Genomic DNA, 23,996 nt, shown 5'->3' on the forward strand with positions numbered 1-23,996 from the left:
AGTACAAGCTCACAACGTGTTGGTGATCTACAGTACAAGCTCACAACGCGTTGGTGATCTACAGTACAAGCTCACAACACGTTGGTGATCTACAGTACAAGCTCACAACGCGTAGGTGATCTACAGTACAAGCTCACAACGCGTTGGTGATCTACAGTACAAGCTCACAACGCGTTGGTGATCTACAGTACAAGCTCACAACGCGTAGGTGATCTACAGTACAAGCTCACAACGTGTTGGTGATCTACAGTACAAGCTCACAACGCGTTGGAGATCTACAGTACAAGCTCACAACGCGTTGGTGATCTACAGTATCACAACGCGTTGGTGATCTACAGTACAAGCTCACAACGCGTTGGTGATCTACAGTACAAGCTCACAACGCGTTGGTGATCTACAGTATCACAACGCGTTGTGAGTTTATAGATGTATTTATAATCTATTAAATGGATCAGTTCAATTCATTGTTCCTGGAGCCGTTTTCACTGAGCAGTCTAACATAATGGAATATTCTACAAAGATAATATCTAGTATCAAGTCACCCAGTGAACTCGTCAGCTTCGTCAAGGAGGAACTAAGCATGTGGCATAAAGTGAGATTGGAGTGTTAATGAGCAGTTAAAGGATTTCCCCTCACAGTGATGCTATGTACCAAGACCTCCTGGCTGCTGCTCAGGCTGAGACACATTGCTGTCTGCCAGAACTCGGCTAAATGGAGAGAGACTGAGAAACCTTTGCCAATCAGTGTTCCGTCTTGTGCTGCTTATAGGGATCTGGAAGTGTGTTTGTGTCGCAAAAGGTCTTTTCAGTAAAAAAGTTTGAACACAATAGAAAATGTGTGTGGATTATTTTTTTTTTAATCTACAGTACATTGTTATTATTATTTTTTTCCAAAATTGTCTTACAACTGCATACTGTATGTTTTCTTAGTTTAAGTGATGTTTGATATCGGACAAGGATGCTGCAATTCGTTTTTCATATAATGATTTTCTAAATAGACACATTTAGACACTGAATATTTTGTATATTGTAGGTATTGTTTCAGGATTCATCAATTCAATAGAATCTATGAATCCTGAAACGATACCTGTTTTGTTTTTAAAATCTCTCTAGGTGGATGCCAGAGTCCTTTAAGGATGACAGTGGTGAACAAGATACTGTAGATATACAGTAGTTATAATCTTTGAGTTGGACAGTCCTTTTACCCTCTGCATGTGCACCATGATAACCCGCCTGTGTTTGTTTTGCTCTACCCTCAGGAGCTACGACGCAGGAGATTTGAAGAGACTTATAATCAACAAACGGAGGCAAGAAAATGACCTGAACAATCACTAACGACTGACGGACGACACTCGTACACACGCAGTGTGTCCATCCATCACCCTTCCTCTCCTGTCGGACACCACCCATCCATCCATCCATCCATCCATCCATCCATCCATCCTTCACCGATGGACTCCTACAACTTCCACTTTGAGAGAATGAGCACCCTGGAGCTGCACCCGCTGAGCCTGCCGGTCAGCCGACTCTCCCCCGCCAAGTCCAGCAGCAGCATCGTCGACCAGTTCGCCCACCACCACCACCAGCATGGCAAAGGAGACTCCGCCTACAGCTCCTTCTCCGGAGGCTCCACCGCCCCGGACTACCCCTCCCCATTCCTCCCGGAGGACCTCCAGCCCAGCGCGCTCCACCAGTACACGGATCTCAAGTATGTGAAGGCCGTCTACCACCCCGGTCACGTTCTCCAGTCGGACGCGAGGAGCATGGACCAGCTGTACCGCTCCATGGAGGCCATCTCCCAACAGTATCGCTATAACAACGGCAACGCCAGTGTCCGCTGCCACGGTATCACCGGCACTGTCAACGGCAGTGACAAGGCGTTCTCTAACCATGAAGTGCCTCTCGTGACTCCGTCCCCTCCTCCTCCTCCGCCATCTCTTCATCCTCCGCCTCCTCCGGCTCGCCTGGACAGCTTCATAACCACAAGGAATCTGGAGAACAGCAGGGTTCACCACCCGGGTGCCGAGTCCAAGCCTCAGCAGTCCCAGCCACAGCAGCACTCAAGGCCCCAACCTCACAACGCTCCCAGGCCGGAGATGGCCGAATCGTTGTCGGTCGGCTCCGCTCTGAGGTCTGACTCGGTCCGCGTTGGGCGGCGGAGCTCACCGCCACAGCTACAGCAGCCGCCTATCTACCGGCCCCACTTCCAGCAGCCGCACGATCCCAACCGGGAGCCACAGAACCCAGAGCATCATTCCTTTACTGATAACAAAGTGGCCTGCGAGCAGCCAGAGCAGAAGTCAGCTGACGCCTTAAACAGATCACCGCCTCGGGCTGCGAGCCAGCCCGAGCAACGCAAACACAGTAAGCCTGCCAGCAGCGCCAGACCATGGAACAGAAACTACAGCAACCAGAGCCACCCTTTAGAGGGTCAGCGCAAACGGGCGCACTCGGCCCATGACATTCTTGACCCTGAGCTGAACCGACCCCCAAGCCCCTGGAGTGCTGCTCAGCACCTGACCAACAACCTGACCAACAACCTGACCAACAGCAGCATCCAGGCTGCGCAGCACCTGACCAACAGCAGCATCCAGGCTGCGCAGCACCTGACCAACAGCAGCATCCAGGCTGCGCAGCACCTGACCAACAGCAGCATCCAGCACAAGGGCCAGTTCTACTTTGTCACGGGTGTGTGTAAACCAGCTGAACCTGGTTCACAGGCGCAATCTGTGTCGTCCAGCGTGTCAGAGTCAGGCAGCGAGAGCTCCACCATGGTGGAGACATACACGCTGAGAGAGAAGGAAAGATGTCACAGCACGATGGACAATATGTTCAAGCCTCTCCAGCAAAGGCCCCCCGGCTCAAATGACTCCACCACCAATGAGAGAGATGTGTTCTGTTCCGTGACGCACCGCTCAGAACTAATCTCCACGGGCCACGATGAGAACCGCGTCGCGGTTTCCCATAGACCCTCGGCCGCCTCAAAACAGTGCTCGCGCAGTTTTGATGACTTGGAGCAAAATCACTTGAATCGAGACATCGGTCGACACACGGCCAACCACCCTATCTTCTACTGCGGCCCAGAGGAGAACGGCCCCACGCTGCAAATTATACAGCCAGCTATGGAGGTGTCCTTCAGCGCCAACCAATCCAGCCATCACAAGAGGGAGGAGCAGACCAAGAAAGGACGGAGGCAGCCTTTAGGAGATCTAGCGAGCGAGAGGATCAACAAGGAAACCACCCCGATGCTGTACCACCTCACTGGAGCAAGCAGGGCGGCAGCCAAGCCCAAGAAGGACATCAATTTCAGTGTGAAAGGCAAAGGATCAAGCGTCCACAAAAGTGTTCACAAGGAACCTGCCGCCAGCTGCAATGAGACAGCCTCTGTGGCTGAAACGGCTAAGGAAGATCAAGGGGGGGATGTTTCCGCTTCCTGTAACACCCTCGATGACTCCTTCAAGAAGTACTACAAGGAGAAGCTGAAGGTCGCCCAGTCCAAAGTGCTGAGGGAGACTTCGTTCAAACGGAGGGACCTGCAGCTGTCGTGGCCGCATCGAATCAGACAGCGACCCGAGCTGAGACCTGCGGTAATCCACTCGTTCGCTTCCTCGCAGGACTCCGAGGGCTCGACGGACACGCTGACGCTCTCCGTTGCCTCCGAGGACGTGGAGAGAGGGAGCACTAAGGAAGAAGCTGCAGTGAAAGAGAAGGAGGGAGGGAAGGAGAGTGAAAAGGAGAACGGGAAGCCGGCGAAGGTGGCCCAGCCCCAGGTGGCGCGCATCGGAGGCAGGAAGCGTCTGACCATGGAGCAGAAGAAGATGTGTTACTCCGAGCCCGAGAAGCTCCACCAGCTCGGCAATGTCCCCAACCACTCCGCCTGCCGTTCCCTTGGCAATGAATCTGAAATGTCCTTCTCTGTTGACCTTGAGCGGGAGGAGCCTGTGCACCAAGGAGAGCAGGGATTGGTCGCCACAAGGAGGAAGATGTTCGAGACCAGAGGCCGGACTCTCTCGGCTTCCAATGTTTCTAAGAACAGCCTAAAGCACTTGCAGCATAAGGCCTTGGTAGAGTACATGGAACGCAAGACAGGCCAGAAGGCGGCTGAACCCCAGCAACCAGGGCCTCAATTACTAACACCCCCGAGGCAGAGGCATTCACTGGGGGAGAAGCCGTCTGACTGGGGCCCCAGGCCACTGTCTGGAAGTGCTGAAACCAAAGGTCCTAAGATGAAATTGAACAGGCCCCACTCTGCAGGCCGCATCCTTGATGCGCCATCCAGCTCCATCAGGTATGTATGAGAGAATGAAAACAGTGCATCTCAATGCAGTTCTGATAAACAAAATACGTGAAATATTTAGTTACACTTTGTGTGGGTGTCATGAAACGCACAGTTCAGTCTTTGCCATTTCAATTCTTGCATGATGACAGGTACCTCCAGTTCTTCTCCTCTCAGTCGGGCTCGGTCCAGTGTGGTGGTCACCCTCGCCAGGCCAGCTGGAGGGAGAGCCAGGGTCCACGTCAGGGGAAGTGTGCCTCAGCCGAGAGTCTGCTGGACCAGCCTGAAGCACCCAGCTGCTTCAGAAACAGATCCACTTCCACCCCACATGCTTTTGAGGTACAACTAGTTCAACATCTGTGGTTTTGAGCACTTCTTGGTTGTTGTTGTTTTTGAGGGGCGCTAGCCTCTCCTGTCCTATGCACAGCTTTGTGTTTGTGTGTATGAGCACAGAATGTATAGACTTTTTGAGGGGTGCTAGCCCCTCCTATGTCTAGATTTGAGTGTTTGTATAAACACAAAAATCACACCCGTGTGAACTGAGTGGTGTAAGGTTTTATATAGCATGATCAGCTGTGGTCTGACGTAATGTCTGACGTAATGAAATAAGGTAAGGTATTATGTAGCCTGATCAGCTCTGATCTGACGTAATGAAATCACACCGGGATGTGATTTCACAACTGGCTTTTTCTGTGCAGAGAAAATGACCACGGTTGCTACGGTCATCCAGTTCACCCGGGTGTGATTTAATTACGTCAGAAATTATTTTGAACATAGCAACCATGGTCATTTTTTTATGCACACAAAAGCCAGTTGTAGGAGTGGTTTACACCACTCAAAAAAAGCCAGTTGTAGGAGTGGTTTACACCACTCAAAAATTGTGTAAACACAAACATTGAAGACAAAAGCAGGAGGGGCGAACTCCACTTGCGACCGCGACGGGTCGCTTCGACGGCTGTCTGAGTCGTCGCAACGAGTGCCCATCGTCGCGGGTGCCTGACTCGTCCCGACGGGTCGCCACAGGTGCCCATCGTCTCGACGGGCGCCTGTTTTTGTCGGCGTTTCTGAGTCGTCGCGACGATTGCCCATCGTCTCGACGGGGGCCTGTTTTGTCGCGACGATTGCCCATCGTCTCGACGGGGGCCTGTTTTTGTCGGCGTTTCACCCGTGCGTCGGAGAACGGGCGCTCGTGCTCGCATCTGCCTCTCTCCTTCCCTCCATCCTATGTGTGTGCTTCCCCCCCCCCCCCCCCCACCCGACCGCCTCCCCCTGTGGGGTAGGGGGTCGGGTGGGGGTCCCTGCGGACCTTTGGGGGGGGGGGGGGGGGGTCCGGGTCCCCTTGGGAACACACAAAATCTGCTCTCCCACCGACGTCATGTGTCCGTTTATCTCCAGCCGTACAGACTCCATTTGACGCGTCTTATCTACTTTAATACCCACATAGCCTACAACAACTTCTGTGAACAGACTTCACTGTAGTAGCTTTTCATAAATATATTTGTACTTAGGCTGTCTGCTGTCGTGAATGTTTATAGTTAGAGAAATTCAAAGTCCAGCCGTCTGCTGTCCAGCCTCTCCCACCCCTCACTGGGGAAAATTCCGGGAGGAAAACGGAAAAGGGGTGAGTTGTCTTGTTACCATCCTATGTGTGTGCTTCCCCCCCCCCCCCCACCCGACCGCCTCCCCCTGTGGGGTAGGGGGTCGGGTGGGGGTCCCTGCGGACCTTTGGGGGGGGGGGGGGGGGGGGGGGTCCGGGTCCCCTTGGGAATCCCTTTACGCATGCCTTCATTTGTCCCCGTGAATTGCTTCCATTATTTTAATCCAATAACCATATGTTGCATCACATTTTATCGATTGATATAACTTCAATAACCTCCGGAAATAAGGATTTTTTTTGATTCGATTTGAACGTTTAATGGCCTATTGAAAAGACAAGTGTTTATTATTTTTTTTCCTTTTACGCACGAGAGAGAGAGAGAGAGAGAGAGAGAGAGAGAGAGGGGGGGGAGAGAGAGAAAGAGAGAGCGCACGCACGCAGACGGAATGTGTTCACGCTCGTCCTTCTGGGGGGTCCCCGGGAGACCCCCCCAACGCAATAGATAACACAGAAATCACACTATACAATGCATTTACATTCAGCCGATCTACGAGCTCATATCTGCTTCTTTGCGAAAGCCGCGCATTGCGACGTATTCTGTCTGTCTGTCTGTCTGTCTGTCTGTCTGTCTGTCTGTCTGTCTGTCTGTCAGCGCACGCTGACAGACAGACATGTTTAAGTTTTCCATTGAACTATTCAGCACCGAAATAAATTACTCATCCATTCATTAATGCATTCATTCATTCATTCATTCTTTCATTCAATTTACTGCTTTAAGGAAATTATGTCTGTATAGGAGCCATGAATGGGATTGTTGCAATGTGTGGTTATGTTGATTATATCTTTGGTCAATGAAATGAATGCGCTTGATTGACGGGGCCTGATTAATTCATAAACGTCACCTGTTTGGCACACACAGTGAGAGAGAGGGGGGGTATGGAACGCCATACCTTTTGTTGACCGCTTTATTTTTGCTTTCTTTTATTTATGTTGATCGCTGTTGTTGCTTTACTTTTTGTTTGAGCACTCTTTGAGTTATTCACATTTCTTTAATAAAACCCCTTAAACGCATTGTTTTGGACCCAGCGAATTCCTTTTGTTTGTGGAGCGGAGCGCGTCTGACAACATAGCCCATCCCATCGCCTCTCAGCGACTTTAAAGTTTATTTCTCACGTAGTCGCTTTACAATGTCCTTTATATCGAAGCAGCTGTAATACAATACATTTTTTGTCCTCAAAGGTTTCTGTTATTTTATACAAAACGAATGAACCACCAAACGTCCTTAAATCATTTTAAATAAATACCATCAACATAATGAAATTAATGCAATTTTAAAATGACTGCAATTTTAAAACCATTGTATTAATAAAGTATAAAGACTGGATTCTGATTATATTGTTAATGTTGTTTATTACAGTTACAGAGGCGTATGCAGTCCTCAAAAGTCAATACATTCAAACAAATCCTTTTTGTTTCTTTTGTAAGCTTTAAACAATTGACAAAAGTAGATGTAGGCTACCATATTGGGGACCCCCATTTTGCGTGTGCATTTACATTCAGCCGATGTCACAGATGCACGTTCATGTTTACTGCATTAAATTTGTAACAACAGCATAATATTGGGTTGTGCAGGTGAGATTTAGAAAACCCTTAGAAAAATCTTCAGTGAATGCTTTTAGGGACTATAGGCCTACATAGAATGTGGAGGGAGAAAGGTACCAGCTGCACTGCAGTAAATTGAATGAAAGAATGAATGAATGAATGAATGCATTAATGAATGGATGAGTAATTTATTTCGGTGCTGAATAGTTCAATGGAAAACTTAAACATGTCTGTCTGTCAGCGTGCACAGACAGACAGACAGACAGACAGACAGACAGAATACGTCGCAATGCGCGGCTTTCGCAAAGAAGCAGATATGAGCTCGTAGATCGGCTGAATGTAAATGCATTGTATAGTGTGATTTCTGTGTTATCTATTGCGTTGGGGGGGTCTCCCGGGGACCCCCCAGAAGGACGAGCGTGAACACATTCCGTCTGCGTGCGTGCGCTCTCTCTTTCTCTCTCTCCCCCCCCTCTCTCTCTCTCTCTCTCGCTCTCTCTCTCTCTTGTGCGTAAAAGGAAAAAAAAAATAAACACTTGTCTTTTCAATAGGCCATTAAACGTTCAAATCGAATAAAAAAAAATCCTTATTTCCGGAGGTTATTGAAGTTATATCAATCGATAAAATGTGATGCAACATATGGTTATTGGATTAAAATAATGGAAGCAATTCACGGGGACAAATGAAGGCATGCGTAAAGGGATTCCCAAGGGGACCCGGACCCCCCCCCCCCCCCCCAAAGGTCCGCAGGGACCCCCACCCGACCCCCTACCCCACAGGGGGAGGCGGTCGGGTGGGGGGGGGGGGGGGAAGCACACACATAGGATGGTAACAAGACAACTCACCCCTTTTCCGTTTTCCTCCCGGAATTTTCCCCAGTGAGGGGTGGGAGAGGCTGGACAGCAGACGGCTGGACTTTGAATTTCTCTAACTATAAACATTCACGACAGCAGACAGCCTAAGTACAAATATATTTATGAAAAGCTACTACAGTGAAGTCTGTTCACAGAAGTTGTTGTAGGCTATGTGGGTATTAAAGTAGATAAGACGCGTCAAATGGAGTCTGTACGGCTGGAGATAAACGGACACATGACGTCGGTGGGAGAGCAGATTTTGTGTGTTCCCAAGGGGACCCGGACCCCCCCCCCCCCCCAAAGGTCCGCAGGGACCCCCACCCGACCCCCTACCCCACAGGGGGAGGCGGTCGGGTGGGGGGGGGGGGGGGAAGCACACACATAGGATGGAGGGAAGGAGAGAGGCAGATGCGAGCACGAGCGCCCGTTCTCCGACGCACGGGTGAAACGCCGACAAAAACAGGCCCCCGTCGAGACGATGGGCAATCGTCGCGACAAAACAGGCCCCCGTCGAGACGATGGGCAATCGTCGCGACGACTCAGAAACGCCGACAAAAACAGGCGCCCGTCGAGACGATGGGCACCTGTGGCGACCCGTCGGGACGAGTCAGGCACCCGCGACGATGGGCACTCGTTGCGACGACTCAGACAGCCGTCGAAGCGACCCGTCGCGGTCGCAAGTGGAGCTCGCTGTCTCTCGACAAAAGTGTGTAAATACAAACATTGAAGACAAAAGTGAGGACTTTTGTGTAAACACAAACATTGAAGACAAAAGTGAGGATGCAAATTGTGATTGTCTGGAATAAAATTTGTGATGATTTGATTGGTTGAGTATGGAATGTGACGTGTGATGATGAGAGCGTCGCTCACTTCACAGTGACTTTTGAAATAATGCCAGATACTTTTCTGCGTCGGTCGCGCCGGTCGGTGCTAGATTGCCACCATTGGTGTGAATGTAGCTAATGAAGTGAGGACGGCTGGCATTGACTGAATGGACCATTGTAAGCGCTTTGAGTAATATAAGCACTCAAAAGCGCTATAAAAATGCAATCCATTATTATTATGTTTGAGTGGTGTAAACCACTCCTACAACTGGCTTTGTTAGTCTGTCTGTCTGTGACAAAAATGAGCATGGTTGATGCCGATTGGTTGATGCTGATTTCATTACGTCAGACATTACATCAGAACACAGCTGATCAGGCTATATAATACCTTACACCACTCAGTTCACACGGGTGTGATTTTTTATATATTTAACAAAGTTTGAGGAAGATATGTTTGGTTATCTGCAGTAGCCGGTAGGCCTGTTAATTTAATATGTAGATATGTAGTAAATAGTGTAAAATGGATGATAAAGTTTCATCTCACATTTCATATCACATTTTACACAATCTATTCCACTGGATTCAGTACAGAGATGTGCTAATCTATTCCACTGGATTCAGTACAGAGATGTGCTAAATGCCTCATGTGTTTTCTGGGTCTACAGGCACAAGGCATTGAGAGGGATTCATCATCAGTCAACGCCACAGAAAGCTGCAGGTATACACGTACACCAGCATGGCACACAAAGTCAGGCATTTGTATATGTTTTAGGTCAGGGAGGTATTAGGTCAGTGATTTGTGCTGTGGCACAGATTATGAATCACTTTGCTTATTCTAGCACTGAACACCCACCTGATTCAGCATGCCAACATTCCTTTCTGGAGATTTATGTGTTAAGAGGAATTGTTGCCTGAATACATGTTAGGGGAGTTAGCCGATTTCTCTAAAGTAGATTATCATAAGGTAATTGACTTAATCATATTAAATATATACCTGAGGCTTTACTCAAATCAGTTGTTCTGAAATTAATTTCACGTCAACAACATGCGCTTTTTGTATTAGAACTCCATAGTCTGTAGTGTTCTAGAGCAGTTGTTGTGAGCTTGTAGATTTCAGCTGCAACCCAGTGTAAAATATACTAGACCAAAACTAATACTTTTCAGAATTTCAGAACACTAAAATATAACTAAAACTAAATTAAACTTTTAAATTAAAAGACTATGACTAAATCTAAATAAAAATTTGCTGTCACACTTTTGCAGTCTCCCGATAAAGGCCGACGAGGAGCCCACGGCGAGGCCGGCCCCTGAGGGCCAGCAGCGGGTCCGTGTGGTTGCAGAGAGGGGGAAATCCATGGAGGAGCTGGGAACAGAAAAGGTCAAGAGGCCCTCTGCACTGAGTAAGAGTTCTGAGCAGTTGGACCAGCTGAAGAACCACCAGACTCTGCCGGGACTGGAGAGGGAGAAGAGGAGAACGTCAGTCTTTGGAGAGGGGCCAAGAGAGGCAGCCCAGGGGCAGCAGAGAGAGAGGAAGCATCCATGGGGATTGGAAAGAGAGGGACAAGAGAGTGTTGGCCAGAACAAGGCCCAAGGCCAGGTCCAGAGTCAGACACAGAAGAAGTCCCCGCTCAAGCAGGACTCGACACCACTGCTGGGCAGCGAGGAGCGCACTAGTCCTCCCTCACCCAAGTCCACCTCCCCGGTCTCCGTCTCCTCGTCCCGGCCCAGAGTGCAGTCTGGGTCCCCTGGATCACAGGGCTCTGTATGTGGTGAGAGCAGGCTCAGTAGACCTTCCAGCGAGGCCTCCAACCCGCCGTCCCCCAGAGGTCAGGAGACCAGTGAGAGAGACATCAAGTCTAGCTCCTCTTCTCCGTCCACTATCAACCACACAAAAGTGCCTTCTGAGAAAAGGCGCAGTAGCTCCAGGTAAGGATAGATACTAGGCCTTGTAATTCAAATGTAACTGCCACACTGTATTTTTCAATTAGGCCATGTCCATTAATTAGTATTTCAATGTAAAAAACGATTTATTTGCTTAGATTTGTATTCTGTACTTTACTGATCAGGGTTGAATTGTTTTCTGCAAATAATTATTTGTGATTGATTTAACCTCTTTGAGTAGAATGTCTTATATTTGGACATTTTGACCAGCATTTGTCCTAGTTCTGCTTCTCATCTCCAATTTGATTGGTCCACCATCAGGGTCAGGACGTCCCCTCCTGCATCCACCTCGGAGCGAGAGCAGTCGGTGGACGAGCCGACTCGGCCGAGCGACGAGTTCCCGCCGCCGGATTCTGAGCAGGAAGTGTCGCTGAGCTGCGGCGTGACCACGGACCCGTCGCTGTGGATACTTCCTCCTCCTGAACAAGAGGACGTCCAGATCCCGCCACTAACCGACGCCGTGTTCCTGGACGACTCCACGAGCTCTGGCCCTCCTGTGCAGCCCGGTGAGGCCCTGGAATCTCTCTCCACCTCGGCTTCTGATGCCGACTCCAGCCAGGGCGCCGAGGAAGAGAAAGAGGACGAGAAGAAGGAGGAAGAGGAGGAGGAGAAGAAGGCGGGGGAGGGGCAGACGATAGACGAGACTGGCGCCCCGGAGGGAGAGACGGAGAGTCCAGGGAAACCCGGCGAGCGGCCGCAGTGGGCGGAGCTTGTGGAAGCGGTGGTCAGGGCGGACCATTCGCTGGCAAGGGCGCTGTACCCATTGACCAACCGCAAAACGGCGTTGATGCTGATGGAGCAGCTTCTGTCCGAGGACACGCTGCTCATGGAGGAGCATTATAAGAAGAAGCAGGAGCACAGAGGAGCTGCAGAAAGGTGAATGCTCATATCTTTACTTATTTTTTTTGTCACAAAAAAATCCCATAGACAGACTTAACCACTTTCACTTATTTTAAAGATAAAGGATATAAAGAAAACTTTATTGTCCATTATATTTGACATAAAACGGAAATTTGTCTTTGGCACGCCGGCAGTCAGTTTACAATAAACACAACATTACATACATACGGCTATTTTTGTGTGACACTTGTATGACAAAATAAGGCATTAATTGTGTTGAAATAAGTAGATGCAAGGTTTCTGCCCGACAGCAACGATTTAAGCATCTAATGAGAGGGTAATAAACATATTATTTATGACCAGTGAAAAAATGACCACAAGATGATATTTTCCAGCAATGTTATGATACATGGTCATTTATTTGCACTATTATTATTCTGTTGGCTAGTTAATGCCACCTCTGTGGTATTTAAAGATTTCAACCAGAGTGAATGACATGTGTAAAGTTAAAAAGCATCCCATGAAGATGGAAATTTAACTTGCTTGTTGCAGGTGTTTTACACTCCAGGCTAGTCTACACAACTCGCCCCCATTGTCATGTTCTGGCTATTCAAAACACTAAATATGGGCTACAGTTATCGCAAGTAGATACAGGATCTGTATATAGGATACTGTAGGTGAGAGTTTCCTACTCTTAGCAAGCCAGTAGCTAAAACCCTCAACTTCTATCCTTACATACAGCAAAACACACATCTTATTCCACAGTTGCATCAGTGTAAAGTGCTGACCAATTACCTTAATGATTTAAGTTTCAGGCAGGTTTACAGTAGACGAGGCAAAGTTCATTTAAGATTCATGGTGTACTGTGTCTCCAGGACACATCATACAGACAGACAGATTCATGGTGTACTGTGTCTCCAGGACACATCATACAGACAGATTCATGGTGTACTGTGTCTCCAGGACACATCATACATACAGACAGATTCATGGTGTACTGTGTCTCCAGGACACATCATACAGACAGATTCATGGTGTACTGTGTCTCCAGGACACATCATACAGACAGATTCATGGTGTACTGTGTCTCCAGGACACATCATACAGACAGACAAAGCCCAGCTCCACCAGTGCAGTGTTACCTTGTATTACATCACATGCACAGACACACCTGGGTGTCTGTTCGCCACATGCAATTAAAAATGTCTGCTAGCTTAAAGTGCAGAATCATCTTTCCAAGAATGTGCAATGGTAGCGCAGTGTATCGTAATCATCACTGTATAAGCAGTAGCTACATTATGCTCAGGTCGCGCCACAATATAATATGTATTGGACAATCTGATATAGCAATGAAATGTTAGTCATGGCTCTTTGTCATGCAGGCTTATAGCTACAATCCCTATGTTTCATTTTCCTAGCTTGGATTTGAGGGCCGATCTCTTGCTTGGGGGACCAAACTACTCCAAAACTGTCAAAAGGGAATCCCTGGCCTGGGCCGGCTTAGCGGTCCAGGCACCTTGGCTGGTAATCCAGCATGACAGTGTCGCGGTTCGAGTCCCGATCCCGATGAACTTTACTGTGTGTCTTCCCCCGCAATTGTAAATCTATCAATAAAGGAAAATAAGTCCAAAAAATATCTTAATATCTTGGCTTGGGGAGTTATTGGGCCCCATTTCATAATGGCAGAGTAGCGATACCACCTCAGCACATCTAATTGTTACTGTATACTGTCATTTGTCATACTGTACCATACAGATTGACAAAAATAATCATTTTGTATTCATTGAAATGATGTTCCGGATTGCAGTTAGAGCTCAAGGTGAATGACTCCATGAATGACATTATCTCCATGTTTCTAGCTCTGAACCAGTGGATAATGGTGGAGCTGCTCCCTGTCCCCCTGCTCCTGACAGCCAGACGCCTCAGTGTCCTGAGCCCCACAATAAGGCTGACATCCTTGAGAAGAAGGTGATTATGAACGTGTGTGTGTGTGTGTGTGTGTGTTTTGAAGGAGAGAATTACTTGAACACTATCATCCCTTTTCTGGCCATGTCATAAAAGGCAAACATTTGGCTGAAATAGGCAAACATTCTGTGAAATTAGCCAATTTGCAAGCTCACAATGGGACGCATTGTCGATCAACTATTTTCCATGGAGACATTTGATGTACAGAGAAAAAATTAAGGGACCAAGTATAGAGCATCGCAGTCCTGCCGCCTTCGAGGGCACCGGAAGAGAAATTCCCATTCATTTTTCCATAGACGTTTCAAAAAGTATTTATTTAAAGATCTTTAAGCCTCGGACAAAGCCAACTCATGGCAATTAACAATTTTTTTTGGGCAGAACAAATAAACTTTTTTTAGTTTTTCTTCTTTCTAATTATTTGTCCGGCCCAAAGAATTGTGTTTATTGTCATGAGTTGTCACCTGCCGAGTTGGCTTTGTCCGAGGCTTTAAAGGTCTTTAAATAAATACTTTTTGAAATGTCTATGGGAAAAATGAATGGGAAATTCTCTTCTAGTGCCCTCGTCGTTCTGAAAGGGGACGGGACTACAACGCCCTATAGAACCCTGGGGGACGCTGGTCAACTGATGTATATAGGGTTTAATAGGCCTATCTCACAGCCCCCTTTCCACGCCCACTTCCGGTAGATAGTGGTGTCATTTAACATTAGGCATTACCACTTTTTTTCTCTGGAGAATCTAAGTACATTTCCTAATGTTAAAATGTCAAAGACCGATAATAATATGAAGAAAACACAATGGTATAACAACTCAAATAAGTAGAATAAACCTTACCTTTACAAAACGGTAGTTTGTGGCTTGTGAAAATACCTCTTTTAACATGGAAGCCTATGGACCGCAAAAAAAATAACACCACTATCAACAAAAGGGGGGCGTAAAAAGGGGACGGGAAATGCTGTGAGATAGGCCTATTGGTGAACTGGTTGACGCCTATCCTAAGCTTATTACAACTTTATGAGAGTTACACATTTTATCATGAGATATTGAAGACAAGATCAGACATTTTCAGCGAGCGACGGAATTGAATCCCTGGCAGTGATGGTAATACTCTCTTCCTATTGAGCACAAAACAATATGCTTTCAGAACGGAAAAAGAGACATGGCAACGTCCATACCACAGCCAAAAATGAGACAATCTCTTGCCAAGATAATTCATTTTATTACAAAAGAAGAAGGAATCGTGCCAAATTCAGTGTATAAGGAGAGAAAATGAAATTTAGAAAAGTCTCATCAGACACATCAGAGAAGCCTTTTCAGCGGTTGTGTCTGTTGCTTTACTTTCACAATGGAAAAGAAAGTTTGAAAGTTGTTGATGATTTCACATGGATGCCATCTGGATGCCATTTGGCCATAATTGGATCATGTCAAACCATGATAGTTGTTTCACTTATCGCCTGATGAACTGCCTGGCTCTTATCTGTGTCTCCACTTTGTCTGATTTTTGCTGTGGAAAGCTGGCTCCCCTCACCTCCTGACTGACCCCTGCATATTATAATGCTCTTATTAACGCAAACCCTCTTACAATACTTAGTTGACCACTTGAGTCCCTGCAGGGCTCTATGCTATTGCCCTCTACACTAAATCACTTTGACAAAAATAGCAGATCTACAAGCTCACATCGCGTTGTGCTGTGACACGTTGACGTTGTGAACTTGTAGATCGGCTATTTTTGATGAATGTTCGCCGCAGAATGGAGACGCTCCTTGGGTTCAAATCTTAACACATTTATGGACTCCTCTGTCTCTCTCTCTCTCTCTCTCTCTCTCTCTCGCTCTCTCTCTCTCTCTCTCTCTCTCTCTCTCTCTCACATAACAGTGGTGGGAAAAGTACTCACATTTTTTTACTTAAGTAAAAGTACTATCAATACTGTAACCTCTGTTACAAGTAAAAGTCTGGTAATACAAATGTACTTCTTACAAAAGTACAAAAGTATTGTCATCAAAATATACTTAATACCTTAATACCGTTTCACAAGTTGTGTCTTTAGTGTTTAAATAGGGCTGAAGTGTGTAATGTTATGTGGGTATGTTTTGTAATAATAATTCAAATCCACAAAGTATCCAGTAACTAAAGTTTTCAAATCATTGTAGTGGAGTAAAAGTACAATATTAGTTACTTTCCACCACTACAGTCATGTAGTAACCCTAACCCTCTTCCTTGTTCCTGACAACAGCATGTGCTGGTGTCCTACATCGAGGAGCGTCTGCGGGCGCTGGAGGAGACCCGCAGCGCCCTGCAGGCGGATCTCCGGGAGAACGCGGGGCGTGGCGATGCCGTGGAGGCCCTGGTCAGGGAGCGCTGTCTGCCCGTGGAGCTGGAGCGATACGCGCTCTTCATCGGGGACCTGGAGAGGGTGGTGAGCCTGCTGCTGTGCCTGTCCGCCAGGCTGGCCCGCGTGCAGAACGCCCTGAGCACCGTGGACCACAACACGGACGCCGAAGAGAAGGTGGGAGAATCCACTTGGAATCGGAACAACTTTCCCCGGCCACTTGTTTTGATAATTAACCACTTGAGCCCTATTTATTTTTGCCGTACTCTGAATAGAATCAGTAATAATAATAATGATTTGACCTAATTGATCCCGCAGGGGAAATTCAGTTGTCAGCTTCACCCAGCGGATTGCTGCTCAAGTGGTCAAACTGAGCGCACTCTGAGCGCAGTGTGTGTGCATGAGGAATTACTATAGCAGCAATAGGGGGGTAGCTAGCGTCTGGATTATAGAATGTGCAATAGGGCATAACCTTGTATGTATATTGTACATTGTGCAATATCAGTTTGAGCAATCTTTATAAGAATAACTACACTACAATCCTTCTTGATTCTTGATTCAATGCTTTTTCAACCACGGAAATGACCTGAAACAAGTCCTTATTTTAGAGCTCCTATTTCTCTCATGTCCCTAATGCGGTAGAAGAAAGAGAGACATTCCTGGGTTTGAAACTGTGTTTGCACAGTTATGGTTCAGAGATGCATACCACTGAGTGTGGCTAATGACGAGCGATAAAGATCTACTAATGTACTCTAATGCACTCTAATGCACTGCTATGATGTGCGTTTGTCTGTCTTGCGCAGAACCTTTTCCTACACTCAAGTGGTGTACAGTCATTCAGGGGCACTCTGATATGACGTCTTAAATGTCACATATGGACGCTGTTGGGCGGGAACCTTGCGTCCACAACGGTTACTTTCCAGAAAATGGAAAAAATAACCTGTGTTGAATCCAGTGTAGTTATTATTTTGTTAATACTAATTGCGATGCATTGTGAGCTCATGCAATTCGGCTATTTTTGCTACTTTTTTGTGACACTGTATTAGTGTATTATGACAGTAGGGCATTCACTTAAAGGACCACTTCACCACTTTTCAACCTATCTTCATATAATAGGTCATCACTAATAATCATGATAAAATGGCATGATTTTTTTTCTACTCAGTCTGTGTCTCATAGGAGGGCTGTGGGCAGTTTAGAAACCGTCTTCCAGTGACATCATCATTAGGCAGATTTCTTTTGAAACAAGATTTTTTTTACAAAAAAGATTTTCATTATCGTGTGAACGATGGCTTCCATTTTCGCATTGCAACTTTTCAGGACTAGAAAGCCTGCAGTTTCTAATAGCTTGTATTCCCCATCGATGATGTCACTGGAAGACGGTTTCTGAACTGCCCACAGACACTGAGTAGAAAGAATTTGCGCCATTTTTTCATGATTATTAGTGAGGACCTATTATATGAACATAGGTTGAAAAGTGGTGAAGTGGTCCTTTAAGTAAAAAAAAACATACAAATTGAAATATGGAGATACAAGGTTCGGTGACTGATCTGAAGGTCTACTGCAGTTCACACAGAAAACTCAGTGATTAGAGCTCACTGAATAGAGCGGCATGAGTTACACTAATTGACAACATATTGCTATTTTCAAAATGAATTGCATGAGGCTGTAGTTGTGTTTCTCATAAGGACAGATGCTCGGTCGAGGCTAGGGTTCAATTTGCTGGGGGGGATGGTGCTTCCCCCCTGCTTATTAATTAGTATCGGACTGTCTGCTTTGTTTGATATTTAATATCACATTGATAATATCGCATTTGAACAATTATCTATGTTAACCATGTTAACCCTGGTATCCCTATTCTGGAAAAAGTTTCAGAATTTGTCAATATTTTTCAAAACTTTTGTTTATTTTTTTTCCCGAATCGGACCCTGCTAGGGACGGCATCTCGAACAAATTCAGAGAGTTAAATTAATACTCTGGTGTTGTGGACAATCAGCCAAGAAACACAATCTGTGATTTTATTCGAACTGCTCAAATCCTCAGTATTTTTGTAACATTATAACCACTGCATGCAATAAAATATGTCGACGTGTGTGGAAAAGAAGATGATCACGTGTCTAAAACAAACAAACAGTGAAACAATCCCAGCATAGCCGTTTGTCTCGGTAGGCACTAGGGTAGTGGTGTAAAGTAACTAAGTACATTTACTTAAGTATAATGTTGAGGTATTTGTACTTTACTTGAGTATTTTCAATTTCCAATACTTTTACTTCCACTACATCTCAGAGGCAAATATTGTACTTTTACTCCACTACATTTATTTGAAAACTTTAGTTACTAGTTGCTTTGTAGATTTTGCATTACCCACAGCCCTATTCGGTCATTTGAAAATAGCCGAGCTAGTACTAGTAGATCTGCTATTTTCAAAAGATGTTTAAACGTTTGAAAACTTGAAATGCGACATTCTGCATAATGAGTACTTTCTACTTTTGGTGCTTTAAATGGGAATACCACTAATTTTCAACATTTTACTATGTCATTAATATACCTTAGAGGTGTGGAAATAATAAAAAGTCCCCCCATTCTGGTAAAGAATGATAAAAAAGAATGATAAAAAATCATTAACATGGTGAATCACATCTTGATGATGTCATCAAGATGTGATTCACCATGTTAATGATTTTTTTTCAGACCTCCAGTTCTAGGAAACACAGAATGGGGGGACTTTTTTATTATTTCCACACAACAGCTCTAAGGTATATTAATGACATAGTAAAATGTTGAAAATGAGTGGAATGCCCCTTTAAGTACATTTTGATACCAATACTTTTGTACTTTTACTCAAGTAAATTTTGAATAGAGTAGTTCTCCATTGCAGTATTGATACTTTTAGTACTTTTTCCACCAGTGCCAGTAGGACAGTTGCACCATCGTGAGTGCATTATTGTTGGACGTGCTCCCATGCCCTCAGCCAGTACTCCCTTTTTATTTGCTCAAGAACAGCAAACACGCCATTTGAGAAAGAAGTTGAAGGGCAGCTTGTCAGAGTCAAGGTTCCTCACTGGTTGGAATTCAAAAAATGCCAGGAGGTTATCTCTGTTTAATGACCAGTCTTTATGTTATCTTCAGTTGAGCCTAATGATTTGATGGTTACTTCAACATTTATCTCATTCACTGCTTAATGGATGGCAATGTAAGGAGTTTGTTTTCATAACTAGCAATACTATCCTTTTTTCACATAGGAAAACGTTACTTGCTGTCCATACTTGAATATCTTATGAATAATCCCCAGTCTGTGTTACCGTTTTGTCAACCGAGGACACATGTTGTTGTTTGCTGTCCTTACATCCCATGTGTTTTCATTTTGCACTTCCACTCACTGTCACAATTGTTCCCAATGGGACTCGATTTTTGGGTCACAACAATTACTATTACTTGTGAATGTGTCATTCGAGCCCACTCTAATGTCTCACCTCTCGCTTTGTTTCTAGGTAGACATTGTGTTTTGTTTATGCATCCCAGTTTTATTTTTCAGCATCCACTTATGTTTGCATGGACACTTTGTCCACTTATGTTTGCATGGACACTTATGTTTGCATGGACACTTTAGATTTTCTCATCGTGCACTGTGAAAGGGTTCTTTGTGAATGCCGTGTCAAACACGTTGCACACTGCGAGCTTGTTAGAAGCTCATTTGCTTTCTTGCTGTTATCAGCAACACTGGTATTTACACTGACTCACCGAAACTCCAGCCCGGTTTCGATGACATTTGCATCTACCCTGCCCTCTGTTGACAATATGAAATACTGCACCTTTTTTTTTTTCCCTCTTGTGGACATAAGCTCAGTAATATGAGTGCACAACTGACATGTTTTGCTCTCCGTTACAGCTGCTTGGGATAAAATACCTTTCACCCAAAACACAATAATCAAGTTGTTAAATATTAATCTGTGTGATATGATCCACAAGGAACATCGTTTTCAAATCTTTGACTGAATAACTAAGAAGTTAACCATTTCGGAGGGTGTCCATGAGTCTATGAGTCAAACAGCACACATGCAATTACATTAAAGTGACCATGGCATGTACCACTCCTGTTGCAGGACGACTGCTGGTATTTTAAGTAAAAGTTACTATTCTGACCATTGAATGCAAGACTCAAAACTGCCTCTCCCGCTCCCTCACTCTTTTTTTTGCTGTCGGTCTCCACTCAGGAATCCCTGGACAACCGCCATCGGCTGCTGTGCAAGCAAAGGGACGACGCCAAAGACCTGAAAGACAACCTGGACCGGCGAGAGAGTGTGGTCTCCTGTTTCCTGTCACGTCAGCTCTCCGTTGACCAGCTGCAGTACTACCGGCGCTTTGTGCAGACCATGGCCTCGTTGCTTATCAGGCAGAAGGACCTGGAGGAGAGACAGAGGCTGGGAGAGGAGCAACTGGAGGCCCTGCGTAGCACACTGCCTCTCTGAAGGAACAGAGAAGGGTTGGACGGGGGAAAAAAACACTTTCTCGCTTGGTCCCAAGTTGAATGTCTCCTCTCTCGCCTCATACCTTTTTCTCCACACACTTTGACTGTACTTGTGTAGTTTGTCAAGAAGACGTACTCCCCACTTTATACTCCCCAGAGACATGGGACATAGAGGGTGAGTTGCCGGGATGGGTCCCTATTCTGTCCCTTTACAGACAGTAGTGAAGAAACTCACATGAGGTCGATGCTCATGATTCTGCGTCTTGCCATTGGACCTTTGTTTTGCCCTCAGAAGAGCGGGATAGGGGCGTTGCGATGTGATGTATGTCGCTACTCTCCTCTCAGTCCCAATAAGGATCCAAACTCCTCTACTACACCTTTTCAACTAACAAATCCCCACACTGTCCCAAGACCAGACATCCCCTTGATGTCAGCGTGTAATCACCCTCCGGCCCTAAGGCTGTGGTCAGCCAGCACAATCGTCCACACCTGCCTATTGGAGAACTGTTTCGCACTTCCAATGCGTACACATGTCCAGTACTTTAACCACTTTAAACCTGGCATTCCTATTTTGAGCGTGTCCTTATAGGCGAAGGTTACAAAACCAACGCGTTGCACAACTGGACGACAGTAGCTCAGGAGGTAGTGTGGCCGCTTTGGAATTGGATGATTCCTGTTCCGATCCCCAGCTCCCCCCTGGGTTAGTGTTGAAGTGTCCTTGAGCATTACACGTAAACCCTAATTGCTCCCAATGAGCAGGCTGGTGCCTTGCATGGTTTCCTTGACCGTTTATGTAATGCACATTGTAAAGCGCTTTGGATAAAAGGTGCTATATGAATGCATCATGTACCATTTAAACTGACGTCAAATTGTGACCCGTTGTGAGCTATTTTCACTAATAATCTTGAACATTTCTGTGGTTACGTGGTTAAAGAGAGGCTTATGCTATATTTCTGTGTGCCTTGATGTTGGTGTTGCTGTGGAATGACACTTAAGACTGCTGTGTTGAAACTGTATACTCCCGTTAATGCCGTTTCAGTTAATTGTCCATTAATTTCGTTTAGTGTTACGGTCCTTTTGCCTTCCGACTTCTGGAAATCCGTCATAAGCTTTAAGATTGTATCTTGACCTGGGAGAGGAATGGCAGGTTCTCACCCTCTGAGTTTTGCATGCCGGCGAACCTGGCGAGCCTGAAAACGTACTGTACTGTGCTGTGCTGTGTCATCTTCATTACAATGTACATGTAGACATAGAACACCTTTTATAATGTTCTTTCTTAATTTTTATATATATATATATATATATATATATATATTTCAAATTGACGCACTAGATATAAAAAAAACCAAAAAAGGTGAATGAAAAAAGCACTTTGTGATGATATGTAAAATGCACAGACATTTCCTGAAATCAAATTTGTTTTGGAAACTGTTTCAACTTTAAACTAAGCCTTTTTTCAGTGTAATGTTGTTTTCTTTTCATTTCGTTTTTATTGATTTCGAATAGGAATATTGAAATATGTTGTACTAAAAAAGGACATAGGCACATCGGGCAAAGCTGAGGACTGTGTTTGTTGTGTTTCTGGCTAATTTTGTAATTCAAGTTATTAAGTCATGATAGTTTGTCCCATCTGGACAGAGTTCTACTTGCAAATGTGGAGGTAAACCAGTAGCCGACAGTTGAAAAGCTCTTTGTTAAATTGTTTTGAATAACAGATACTGCACTCTTAAACTCTAGACCCAATTTGTTTTTAATAGGATTTCAAATATGATACATACATCCGTCTTTACACATTATACATTTTGTTTAATAATTATAATGTACAATGTATTCGGACCTGACTTCAAGGGAGTGATGTTCTAATCTAAAGAGTGTGTGTGTGTGTGTGTGTGTGTGTGTGTGTGTGTGTGTGTGTGTGTGTGTGTGTGTGTGTGTGTGTGTGTGTGTGTGTGTGTGTGTGTGTGTGTGTGTGTGTGTGTGTGTGTGTGTGTGTGTGTGTGTGTGTGTGTGTGTGTGCGCGCGCGCGCGCATATGTGTGGGCGAATGTACATATACTGGTGTGAGATGTTGAATGAATACGCGTAAATGGTGTGTAGGTGTTAGCTGGCTAGCCCTCTGTGTTTGTGCTACTTTTTTGAGAAAAACAAATCCTATTAATATACAAAATATCATCAAACTCCTTCTTTATGGGCTTGCATTCACTGTAGGCTTATGCTCTGCTGAATGGCATTCTTACAACTTGTGGGCTGTCTGTGGCGTACAGTACTGCAGTATATTTTTGTAATCTTGCAACATCAGAGATGCAGTCACTACAAAAGGTCAGTGTGTTCACTCAATAACAAAATGCCTAAATTAATCCCCCCTCACAAAATGTCATGGAACTGAACTGACTCCAAAATAACATGTTTTCCCTTGGGAACTCGAACGCCTCACATCCTGAAAGAGTTTGTTTCTTTTTTTATATATATGTTTTCTGCTAAACAGTTTCACCACCACCCCTAAACATTTCTTTGGAGATTTACGCCTCTGTCCGTTTTTCAGTTTGCTAAACAAATGTCTGTTTGTTTTGGCCATTGTTCATACGCAGGGCTGCGGGGTTAGTTACTCTCGTGTTGTTCCCTATAGCCTGGTGGAATTCCTCAGGCATGCAAAAGACCAACACTTTGGAGAACAGGCAGAGAGAGAGGGAGAGAGAAAATGGTTGAGTTGAGTGAGAACTTTCTCAACAAAGAAATGGCACATTCTTATATTCAGAAACATTCCTTTTTGGTCTTGCTGTTCTTGTTCACATACAACTTCTCAAGTCATTGTCTTTCATTTCCATTCATCGGTGAGTTGGTCCAAACAGTATTGGAAGATAGGGGGTAGGGTCTTTAGCTAGAATAAGCAAGAGAGGAGAATGACAGTCATACAACTATGCTGTCTTCAATTTAATGACAGATATATTGGATTTCAATCTGCCCCAGATGTTGCGACAGCAACATAGACATTTCTTCTTAATTCCTTTTATCGACTCTGCTCTCTGATGTGTTTCCATGTGTTTCCGTGTGTGTGTGTGTGTGTGTGTGTTTTTGTTTGTTATTTTGTGCTTCCTTGGAGTTGTGAATTCCATGTTTGTAATATTGTGAATAAATTAAGCTCTCTCGTCTTCCTGGTGACTTCATTTAGCTGTTTAACAATAAGGTTAAATGATCTTCCACATGTTCCCCGAACTGCAATAGTGCTAAGGCATATGACCCCTGCATGATCCTGATCCATACCTCAATACAAAAAAGGTGTTTGTTTCTCCCAGAGGAATCTGTA

At 45.2% G+C, this 23,996-nt stretch overlaps 1 protein-coding gene across 1 annotated transcript; it reads left to right on the forward strand.

Moving 5' to 3' along the window:
• Window positions 1-1,346: 1,346 nt before the first annotated feature.
• shroom1 (shroom family member 1) lies at window positions 1,347-23,841 on the forward strand. The gene is made up of 8 exons (XM_079508931.1): window positions 1,347-4,287; window positions 4,428-4,614; window positions 9,818-9,870; window positions 10,416-11,078; window positions 11,355-11,969; window positions 13,793-13,901; window positions 16,130-16,402; window positions 20,440-23,841. The coding sequence occupies exons 1-8, from the start codon at window positions 1,451-1,453 to the stop codon at window positions 20,692-20,694; spliced, it is 4,992 nt and encodes a 1,663-aa protein (XP_079365057.1). The 5' UTR covers window positions 1,347-1,450; the 3' UTR covers window positions 20,695-23,841.
• Window positions 23,842-23,996: the final 155 nt, after the last annotated feature.

The sequence above is a fragment of the Electrona antarctica genome, assembly GCF_951216825.1.
Source record: "Electrona antarctica genome assembly, chromosome: 8".
Lineage (NCBI taxonomy): Eukaryota > Metazoa > Chordata > Actinopteri > Myctophiformes > Myctophidae > Electrona > Electrona antarctica.